The following is an 11,762-nucleotide window of genomic DNA, read 5'->3' as shown; positions in this document are numbered from 1 at the left end:
GTTTCTAAAGCTCGATGGTAATAATACATACAGCCTGGTATTATAAGTATGTTTAATTGTGGTAATATTTTTTATTACAATCAATTTAGATCCCAATGGCATAAAATAATATGTCTTTTGGTACCGCTATGGAACAATCTGTCAATGATGTCCAATAAACCGACAATGTGCAACTTGGACAACATTTCAAGCAAACGGATCAAATACTAAACGTCTTCGAATACTTTTTATTTGAATATGTAACCAAGTGAAGAATTCAACTAATATTTGCATATGAATTATGTTTTTGAGAAGCAACAAAGAGATTTATTTGTTTGATCAGTTACAAACCTATTGTTTATAACAAGGCAGATATAATTTAAACTATCATTTAGTTACTAGAGGTGAAGCAAGTTGCCAACACGGAGCATATTTTTGCATAATTCACAAAACTGATAAATATAAAATCCTTTTTTATTCAAATGTAGTTCTTAAAATTTGTGAATAGAAGTATTTTTTTTAAAGAATAAACGGTGCAGGAAATATATATACGTGAAAAATAATTCGATATTGTTTTATCACTGATCTGTGGTTGAATAAATGAAGGAACAATAAGCTAAATTTGACTATAAAAAGACCAACACAGTTAATTAAAAAGATAAAAGACACTGAAGACAAAATAACAACATGAAAACAACTAATCATGAGCCTGATATAATAGAGAAACATATAACAATACTAATGAAACAAAGTGAAAACAAACCCAAATATTATAACTACGATGAAGCTATCGATTTGGCAGGTAAAGTACAGTTGGACCGCTATTTGTTATATTATATAATTATAGAATTATTTATTACAGACCATGATCCATAGTAATATTAGTAATACAGTAAATTTTTCTTACGTGCTACTGTTAGTACAATACAAAATTACTTAATGCTAAAGAAATGCCACGTCTAGACCACTATCCTCCGCACGTGTACTAGCACCCAATGTTGTTGGTAGGGGCAGTTCAGCCTGTTGGCAACAACTGCTAGGATGCTATTAGCGCTGCAGCGCACACGCATCATGAGTGAGGCAGCCCTCTTGCGAATAATGGCATTACAGCCATCTGTAAGCGCCTCTGTGAATCATGCATTAGCATCCTGAACGCGTTGTTATATTGCACTCATAATGTATTCACGGTTCGCTACGTATACTACACCCACAGGATGCTCGTGTAAAAGGTTTGGGAATATGCTTTAATTAATGAGATTTTTACATCTTTGGTGCAACGAGCAAACCTGCGGGCGAGCATATTACATTTAACAGACAGGGCCCTTCTCTCCTCCTCCATGTCGGTACCATCATACATTGAGAGACACGACTTATCTCACTACCATGGAGAAACACCGGCGGCACTGTCCCAACAGAATCTGCCTTCGGCTTAAAAACTAGTAGCTCGGTCTTCTTCGCATTATACCTAAGTCCATGGGCTTCCGCATGTCTCACATATCCTGAGCAACTTACCAAGTGCACTAATCGCAGGAGTCAACAACACCATATCATCAGCGTAACTGATATTATTAATGAAAGTGCCATCAACAAAGCAATCCACTTTGCCGCTGCTGGGTTCCAATCTGCGAGTGCTGAGATCAATGCATTAATATTAAGACGATCGAATTTGTTTCCCTGGTGGATCCTACCAGACATTGCACCCGTAAATATTTGTCATTAATTCCTTGGAGAGTACTCGAAACCAGCTGCAGGAGATTAGTAAGTGGCACAAAACTTCTCTGTGTAGAAAAATCTATGATGAACAAGGATATTTACGGTGATGATTTTGATGTATGTACAAGTAAAATGAAAAAAGTTATGCAGGATAATACGTCATTTTCAGGCAACGGCTGGTACAACATTGGACTCCTGATAACCCTGAGCATTACATTGTTGGCGATGTGTCTGGACCTGTTCAGCTTTTCCTTTGTGGTAGCTTTCTCCAGCTGTGATTTCCAGCTCAGTCTGGTACAGAAAAGTATCCTCGTTTCTGTACCTTTCACAGGTAAATCTTGTTTTGGTGCATTATGATCACGTTTACAGTAGATAGATACTTAGGTTTCATAAAATGATTAATAATTTGTAGCTTTTTGCGTTTAAAACCCAAATTTATTGTAAATTGCAGCTAAATTATTTTCAACCGTCTCCATGTTCTCATTCCTTAAACAGGCAAACATCTTTCCTAAAGACCATTCCTATAAAATTTCAAAAACCAAAATTTTAAAATGTATTAATACGCATTACGCACAGGGCCAGTGTTAACAGCGTACGCATGGGGCTATTTCTCTGATACAAGAGGTCGCAAGAAGAGTATGGCAATTGGTATGTTGGTCAGCTTTGTGATGTCAACCTTATGCGCCTTCTCTCCCAACTGGATAGTGATGGGTGTATTAAAACTTATTGGAACTTGTTTGTAAGTTGAAAGTTTAATATGTTTAAGTTAGGTTGTACTGTTTTACGTCAAGTACTATAACAGAACATGGGTATATTTATCAACGATTTGTTTGGTGAGTTTTCTAGTGATTCTTTGAAATGGAAGGCTATGCAATTCTTCTTTTAATTCTTTTTCTTCATTCTAGAGAACAAGATGGTGAGAGTGTAAATTAGTTGACCTTTAATGTATCCCTATATATAAGTAGCATCTGTTTATTACAGTTGCAGCAGTGCCCAGTCAGCATCGTATGCATTGTTGGGAGAATCGTGCGCAGGTCGAGTCAAGGCACCTTACTTGCTCATTATGACTAGCACAGTCCATCTGGGTTTACCTACTTACACGAGTAAGTAATAAATTATTATGTAATTTTTCCCTTCCTCAGACGATGTGTGTGCCGGAAGATAGAAATATAAAAATTTTACTATCTTGCATTACACACATTTCTATTCATCCGAAGAACAGAGTCCGATGTGATTATATAGCGAAAAGAGCATTTATAAATACATAATTTTGGTATTCTAATTGAGGCCTATGTAAAGGTATTTTGAGAATTTATATATCTTATTTCGTTTCGGAAATGTAAAATCGAACAACTGTCGATCTGCCATCCACAGCAAAGAAGAAAGAACGAAATGTACTATGTCCTGAAAACAAGTAGTGTTGCACATAGACCTTTGTTCTGCGGATGAGTCGATATTATAATACAACAAATTAATTGAAAGGAAACACAGAGAAATTAAAATGAAAGGTGGAACTAATAATATAGTTCTTTTTTGTCCTTTTTGGACTGTAAAGAAGAAACGCAATGTAGAATGAATAAATGCATTAAAAAATAATTGTAAAGTACAAATAATAATTGCATTGTGAGCGCCGTGTGCAACACTTCCTTTTCCTCTTATTGTTTCTACGGCAAATTGAAACATTAGTCCAAAGCTCAGTTACTTTAACCTTATTATTATCGGCGTTCTTAAGTTCCGCCTATGGACAAACGTCAGGATATAAGGTAAGTTCGATGAGCCATAATTTACGGGGTAAAATCATAATGACTTTGAAGATGGGAACCGTTTACGTGTCTCCACTTGAACACTTTATCTTTGCTTCGGCCGACTTAAGTCCGCCTAAGCACCTCCAAGCAGATCAATTTATTTATATGCTCTATTACTATATTACTTACTTACTTCCCTGGCTCAGCGACTCGAAGTGGATCTTGGCCTCCGACACCAAAGCAGAGAACGGACACTTTCCGCCCCTCCCTACCTTTAGATACCGCAACACGCCCCGCACATTGCCGGTCATATTGACTGAACGACAACAAGGCTGCCGGCGAGCCGTTGTCGTGCGAAGACGGTTTCATTTATTCATTACGAATACCTTGTACGTTAATATAAAACATCATTTTACGTTACTATTTATAATGGTCGTGAATTGTGCTATGTACGGCTGTTTATCATAATTTTCCGAAAGATGAAACGAAGTAAGTAAAAAAACTTATGTCTGAGACTCGTTGAGTTATTGTTTTCTTCATTTATTTACTGCAAAGTAATATATGTATGTATAAAAAATACAGATTTATTATATCAATATAATGAGGCGCCATGACTTCGTGAGCTAGTAGCCAAGGGTTCTCGAATTTTCAATTCATTTTGCCGATAAATATTACGTAAGTAGCGAATGTACCTAATTAATGATGATCAACGTGGACACGCAATTTCAAACCTTGGTTACCTTATTTAAAGGTATGTACATGTCCAAAATATAACATTTTAAGTGCTTTTAATATATTTTTTTAATAAATCTTCAATATTACTCTAGTTAGTTAATTAATGAAAAATACGATATTATATCGATATAAATAGACATGTGTAATTATTAGGATTCTGGATTATGTTAATAGAAACATAGATGATAGATCCGCGTTAGCATTTTTAGATTTTTTTTCATAGCATTAGCTATGTTGCCGCTTTGATCACGTAGCGTAATAGTGCAAGAAAATGATAGGTAGCCAATTCACGCACACATTTGCGCGTGTGCAGATAGCGCCTTGCTGTATGTAGTAGTAGCAGGTAAATAATTTTCGACAGTTATATGGAGTGTCCGGGGTGTGACCAAAGTACGTCATTACTGTCAGTCGTGTGCCAGTTTCGACTATTCAGACACATTCCTTTAGTTCTTAGGTTTCCGCGATCGTTTCACATTGGTAATGAAACTATTTTTCCGGATTTAAATCGCTTATATTTGTTTTTTCAAACAAACCGATGGTCACGGTTGAATGAGGTGGTACAGTCATCAACCAGTTATAACACGTTAGAAACGTCGGTTTGTTTGAAAAAACAAATTTATGCGATTTAAATCCCGAAAAATAATTTCTTTTCCTACATTCCTTTAGGTCTTTGGCGACTTCATCCTTCCATTCCATTACTAATGTTAGTATCTTTATTTTTCTAGCTTTAGCTTACTTCGTAGGCAAGCTTGACTTCTTCTACGACCTGGGCTACATATCCTTCGTACCTTGGAGACTTCTAGTACTAATAATGGCATTACCTTTGGGCTTGGCAGCAGTCTTATTGCTTTTCTTCTTCGAGAGCCCTAAATTTGTGCTGAATGCAGGAAAAGAAGGGCAAGCTTTAAACATTTTAAGAAAAATCTACAAGAGGAACGGTGGTTTGGAGAAATATCCGGTAAAAATTTATTGAAGATAGGAAATGAAACTATTTTTCCGGATTTAAATCGCGTATATTTGTTTTTTCAAACAAACCAACGTTTCGGGCCCTTTACAGGTCCCATGGTCACGGTTGACTAAGGTGAGGTGAGATCCTAATTTCAACAGGGAAAATGGTTTCTCCGTACCACCAGTTTGGGATCCAGTGTTTCCGCCGATGTAAAATCCTAAACAGTCATAAGACTGCGGGTACTAATTAATATGTTTATTAATTAGTACTAAGTTCAATTTATTATTTCTAATTTCTGTTATTAATTAATAATAAATTGGACTTAATACAAATTCATTCAATAACATAATTTGTAAAACGCAATGTGGCTTTAGTTGGAATGTTTCTTTATACATGTGATAATAAGGTATTTAATTAATAACTTTTGTAACTATAGTGGAAAATAAGGTGGTTTGCATTAACATTAGATATAACTGGTTGACGACTGTACCGTCAACCGTGACCATGGGACCCGTAAAGGGCCAGAAACGTTAATTTGTTTGAAAAAACAAATATACGCGATTTAAATCCGGAAAAATAGTTTCATGTCCTATGTGTAACAATCGCAAAAAGCTAAGAACTCGATATTTATTGAAGATCTTTTTCGTCTTTATCGTTGGCACTAATGCCTTGGCTTAATAAATAATTATGTATGCTGTAATGCTAAAAATTCGAATCTCACTTTTCATCATTTTCGCCATTTGATTAAAGGTGTTATTCCGACCAAAGCGACTGACTGGGGGCTTTTCGTGGTTTGACAGTGTAATGGAATCTGCTATATGCCATTCAAATTTTCTTTGTTCTGAATAACAATTTCATTTAAGAATATTATGTTGTTAGAAATAGTTCAACGTGTGAATTTATGTCCTTCCACTTTGTAATTGAATAGGATCACAATCCTTTCAAAAGTAAAAGGAAGAAAAACTGCCAACAAGCTTAACAAAACATTTATAAAAAAATCACCTAAAGCATCTCGTTTTTAGGTACATTACCTAACACTAAATGAAGATGGCAACATCAAACGTAATGGAAAATCTCTGCTAGTATCCTTATGGCAGCAGAGTGCACCGTTGTTCAAGCCTCCACTGTTACAGAATACATTGATTCTATATTACTTGATTGTTATTTCTTACAGTGTGTAAGTATTGTTCAGTACCCCACAAATAGTTAGATAGAGAACACTGGCCTCTTCTAAATAAAACCATAGACCAATAACCCAACACGACTGTTAATCTACATACTACAGATCGTAACTCTGAAAAAGGTCAAAATCTCGTCTTCCATATAGTTGACGCTGATCGATAGTTTGGAAGTAATTGTATAAATGACCGTGGATATCAATTAATTACTCTTGAATGTGAAACATAAGTAGTCTGTCTTTTCCTTGATGAACTGAATTTATTTTCTGAACTTCGACAAATATGCGTGGCAATAGATGGCGCTAATGCCAAACAAAATAATAATAATAATAGTAATAATGCACACACTCACAGACCCACACTAGGGAAACTTTGTATCGCGGGTACCATGGACACACACATAGACAACCACAAATCACACTCCAACTCACGAGAGAAATAAATGTAGACCATACAAATATTTCTCCTGGCCCGGGAATCGAACCAGGGACCTCTGCGTGGCATTCCAGGATGGTAACCGTTTGGCCACGGAGGCAGTAAGTAAAATAAAAGAATAGCCGGCACTATCCTTCAAAATTTGAGCGGTTAGCGCCATCTAGTTGATTTGTTTGTTATGACTAGAAATTAGAGTAGTTTTAATAAATTGCAACTTGGCAATGTCAATTTAGTTCCAAAATAGCTTCTATTTGGTGCTCGTCGAGACATTTATTGTACCGATAGGTATTAAAAACGCTGTCTTGTATCATTATATCGCGATTAGCAGTCGTCTTGAGTTATATTATTTTATGTGTTAGTGATATCTTTACTTCGGTAAATCATCATCAAACTTGAGAGTTATACTCTTGTCGGTGGAGCATCTTCCAGTCATCTCTCTTAAAAGCCAGCTCCTTCACCTCCTTATACGACACGACACCAGCCTTTTCCATTATTTAGTCTATGTAACTGCGCCTAGGTCGGCCTCTTCCCCTCGATCGTTCCCTCTAAAATGGTCTTAAAGAAATTGACGTGTTCGTGACGTGTGTTTTGAATTTCCCGCGTGTAAATATTCGGTAAATATTTGCTTAATTTATTTTCTCTTTAAATATTCAACGTTCGTTTGCTCTAACGAAAGTAATTACGTAAATGACATACACTATTTTCAAATCTTCCTTTTCAATGTTACGTATGAGTTACTAATAAAAATATTACTTATATTAATATACTAATATTAATACTTTAGTAGCAGTAGAGTACTTTGTGAAAGAGCTCGTCCAGGGAAGTACTGCCACCTAATCTACTTTGGCCGCTTAGCGGTAATGTTAACATTACTGCGTACCGGTTTTTCGAAGGGTAAAGCTGCTGGTGAAATTACTGGCACATGGGACTTGTTAATTCATACCTAAGGGTATCGGGCGCAGTGGTAGTGCCCTTCAGATCTTTGCGATTTAAAGCTCTGAGTGGCAGTGCAACTGTTATGGACAGGCATGTAGTTTACGAGCAGGCGCACGACTTGTTTGTCCCGTCACTTGATATTTACAATTTTAATATTATTTCTTTAACAGAAGCGGAAGTTTATACGTTTGGCTACCATTCATAGCCAAGGCATTCACTACTCCAGCTCTAAATCACACAGAAGGTCTTTGTGCTTTGGTGAAGCTGACATCTTCCATCAGCAGTGAGACCGTAAGTTTCGTTAGTCTTAGAATTTTCTAAAGTTATTTAGATCTGTTGTAATTCGAGTATCGGTAAATTTGCGACGACCCTACGCGCCTTAGGTTTATATCTCGTTGTGTCTCGACTCATTTAATTTGTATGGACTCATTATGTTTCTCAATGGAATAATATTTGATACTAAAATAAAATCCTGTGTTTCAGACTGCGTGCTCGTCATCGTCAAGTATAGTAGAGCTCCCAGTGGTCTTAACTTCGATAGCATCAGGCGTATTCTTCAGCACCTTCAATGTGATCATGTCTAAATTTGCTTCGAGGAGAAAAGCATCTCTTATTGTAATCTATGCATTTGCTGCTGTTTGTTGCGCTTTGACCACTTTGATTCCAAATCATATTGCTGGCCTTTTCTATTTTGGAGTATTTTCGACAAGTCTCTGCATGGGACCATTGTTTGCTTATTTTGTAGATCTCGTTCCAACGTCTTTCCGGTAAGTGTGATTCATATGTATCCGTAATAATTGTCTTTCTAATTTATACATATTTGGTTATTTAAATAAGTTATCCATTAAATTGTGCGTTTTTAATAAAGTATGTGTTTCTTGTTTGAGAATATGGGTTTGCACTCTAAAATGTACCAGTTAAGGTGTACAATGTTATTTAAATGTCAAAGATTAAAACTCGCCAAGAAACTCTTGTACACTATAGTTAAAGTTTAGTATTCAAACTTTAACTTAGAATATTTTTAAATTTAACGTACACGATATTTTCAAATTTATATTATAAAAGTCACTTAAAACACATGTTACAAAGGACATATACAAATATGAGCTTATCTCTAGAAGAGATCTCTTCCAGCCAACTCTAGCCGTGGCGTATAAAGTCAGCGGGACTTATTATTGTACAATAAATTTATTAAAATTGAAATGTGAATATAAAATATAAGCCACGATAATATTAGGGGTTAAAGTATGAAATTGCCGTTTTATTGCAATAGGTTCTTTGAATTTTCATAGAATCTTCATGGTTTGAGGTTTTCGAATGAAACTTTTTTCAAATGGTTTCTGTGATTTTTTTTTTTTTTTAATTTGAAACATTTGAATATCGACTTTCAATTGTTTTTGTTATTCAATTTAGACAAGAAAGATGGATACTGCGAAAATTCGAGTGATTTTTGAATACGAGTTCCGACGCGGAACTAACGCGGCAGAAACAGCCCGCAATATCAATGCTGCGTTTGGAGAGGGGTCTACTAATGAACGCACCGTGCGATTTTGGTTTAAACGCTTTCGTGATGGAAATTTCGACTTAAAGAACGAGTCACGAGGAAGACCGCCCACACAGGTGAATAACGATGAATTAAGAGAGATAGTGGAAGCCGATCCTAGTCAAACTACCCAGGAATTAGCGGCATGGTTTAACGTTACCTTACCCACAATATTGACTCACTTGCGTCAAATCAATAAAATAAAAAAATACGAAAAATGGGTGCCTCATGATTTGACTGATCTGCAGAAAGAAACGCGTGTTGAAACTTGTGTTGCCTTGTTGAACCGGTACAGAAATGAAGGAATATTGGATCGAATTGTAACATGTGATGAAAAGTGGATTCTTTATGATAACTGACCCCAGGTCAAATGCCACAACAGTGTCCTAAAGCAAAACTTACCAATAAAAAGGTAATGGTAACTGTTTGGTGGTCTCAGCATGGTGTTATTCACTATAGTTTTCTCCGATCTGGTCAAGCAATAACGGCAGATGTCTATTGTGCCGAACTCCGAACCATGTTGACAAAACTAGCAGTAAAACAGCCCCGACTCATGAATCGATCTTCACCATTATTGCTCCACGACAACGCGAGACCTCACACAGCACGAGAAACCATTTTGACCCTTCAGGAACTGCAGTTAGAAACCATTCGTCATCCTCCGTATTCACCAGACCTTGCTCCAACGGACTACCATTTTTTTTCGTGATTTGGACAATTATCTACGTGACAAGAAGTTTTCTTCCCAGGAGGCAGTACAAAATGCTTTCACACAGTTTGTGCAGTCTAGATCGTCGGAGTTCTATCGCAAAGGCATTAATAACCTTCCCATTAGATGGCAGCAATGTATAGATAATAATGGCAACTATTTTGATTAAATAAATTTGTTAAAAATTTAAAAAATAAACAATTTAGATTTTCAGTACAAATCGGCAATTTCATACTTTAACCCCTATTATTTATGACAAACACACAATGAATTTATGAGGAATGCTGTTGGTATCCGATATCGGTCATGATACAAACAGCATAGAATGTGATTGGACCATAACCATGCCAAAAATTCCATACCAGTGTCAAAAATGACTATGGTTCTTTTTGATTGCAAAATATGATAGATGCATGTAAATTGTCACGTAAGCTGTATGTGCATATTTAAGCACACTTTATCAGCATTTCCACCAGCTTAAAAAATATTGGGCCAAAATAACAACCCTGTGGCACTCCTACAAAAAAAACCGCAAAAATGAAAGTGTGAAAAAGGACCACAGTTGTAAGCAAAATGTCTTTGTTGAAATTTGTTGAAATCTTTGTTGAAATTGTTATTATTATATATTTTTTGTTCATCAGGGGTATGGCAGCGTGTCTCGGAGTGATGGTAGCTCGGATCAGTAGCGTGGCGGGAATCAATCTTGTTGGACCTTTTATAACTTCGCACTGCTCAGTTACTTTTTACTGTCTTAGTGCTTTTGCATTGAGTGAGTTTAAACTTTCAAGGATATTCATTGATTTGACGGTATTAATAAAGACTTCAGAAGTATTTTTATTTAAATTTTGCCAATATATAAAATTTGTTGCAGGTGGAGTCTTGGTGTCATTATTGCTGCCAGCAGATAAACGGAAATCTTCTACAAACAAATAAAGATACCGTGAAATATCTGTAAAATAAAATATTGCTGTTTTATTTACCTGTGCTGTGTTGCACGTGCTATCATCTTTGGTATAAAATAGGTTTATATACAAAAGAAAACGTATTCTTTGCAAATTCATTGTGAATCAAACAAGTTCTATTTCACTGACACGTCGAGTTCTCGATGCGTTTAATAAAGAATCCGTATAAAATTTTTGTTTAGTAGATCACGACCAGATACGACGTCGAAAATGAGTTGGAAACTGACTTTTTTTTATAGTGGTATAACTAATTCGCAAGAAAATGTGTTTTTTTTTTTAATTAAAACGAGCACTATTTGCATTGCCTATATTGTATCACTATCAAAAACTTCATTCACTGTCATAGTATAATAGTACAGAAAATAGAATCATTTAAGTATTCATATTATCAAAGTCACAATATTAAAAAATGACCTACTAAAAATGTACCTTATTCGAAATTGTTTTTATTCACTTCAGGAATATTTAAATAATCAATTAGAATTTTATTTGGGTCACAATTGTTATTGTATATTTTTTGGAGTTTTATTTAATTAATTATTCATAATAATATGCGTAGTTAAATTTAATTTTAATTTTATAATTTATTCAGTGTTTCATTTGCCTAATTTTATTGTATTTAATTAAATTTTTAATTTTAATTTAATATCGTCCAGTTTTATTTATTTTTTGCATGTAAATAAATTAAATTAAATTTTTAACGTCGCAGCGCCTTTGCAAGGTTCATATTTGGTTCGTAACAGCATTTTAATAACTACAAATGTACAACATGATACGCAATAAAGATTTGAATTTGACTACAATTTGAAATATAATGTTAGAGAATACTACGAAAATCACTAATATAAACAATAAAATATTGAAAAACAAAATAGTAT

General features: G+C 35.2%; 1 protein-coding gene across 1 annotated transcript; it reads left to right on the top strand.

Moving 5' to 3' along the window:
- Window positions 1–666: 666 nt before the first annotated feature.
- LOC113237935 (organic cation/carnitine transporter 7-like) lies at window positions 667–10,855 on the top strand. Its single transcript, XM_026474653.1, has 10 exons — window positions 667–781; window positions 1,862–2,023; window positions 2,269–2,431; window positions 2,674–2,795; window positions 4,898–5,130; window positions 6,144–6,298; window positions 7,841–7,961; window positions 8,154–8,437; window positions 10,564–10,691; window positions 10,794–10,855. Exons 1-10 carry the CDS (start codon window positions 667–669, stop codon window positions 10,853–10,855), a joined length of 1,545 nt encoding a protein of 514 aa, XP_026330438.1.
- The last annotated feature ends 907 nt before the right edge of the window (window positions 10,856–11,762 follow it).

Source organism: Hyposmocoma kahamanoa, unplaced genomic scaffold (assembly GCF_003589595.1).
Source record: "Hyposmocoma kahamanoa isolate Upper Pololo Valley unplaced genomic scaffold, ASM358959v1 94, whole genome shotgun sequence".
Lineage (NCBI taxonomy): Eukaryota > Metazoa > Arthropoda > Insecta > Lepidoptera > Cosmopterigidae > Hyposmocoma > Hyposmocoma kahamanoa.
This window is presented reverse-complemented; position numbering and strand designations above follow the sequence as displayed.

Bases quoted from the DNA above. Each gene is read 5' to 3' on its own strand.
- LOC113237935 (XM_026474653.1), top strand. From the start codon at position 667: ATGAAAACAACTAATCATGAGCCTGATATAATAGAGAAACATATAACA. The intron at 782-1,861 runs GTAAAGTACAGT...CGTCATTTTCAG, and splicing joins TGAAGCTATCGATTTGGCAG to GCAACGGCTGGTACAACATT. The intron at 8,438-10,563 runs GTAAGTGTGATT...TTTGTTCATCAG, and splicing joins CTCGTTCCAACGTCTTTCCG to GGGTATGGCAGCGTGTCTCG.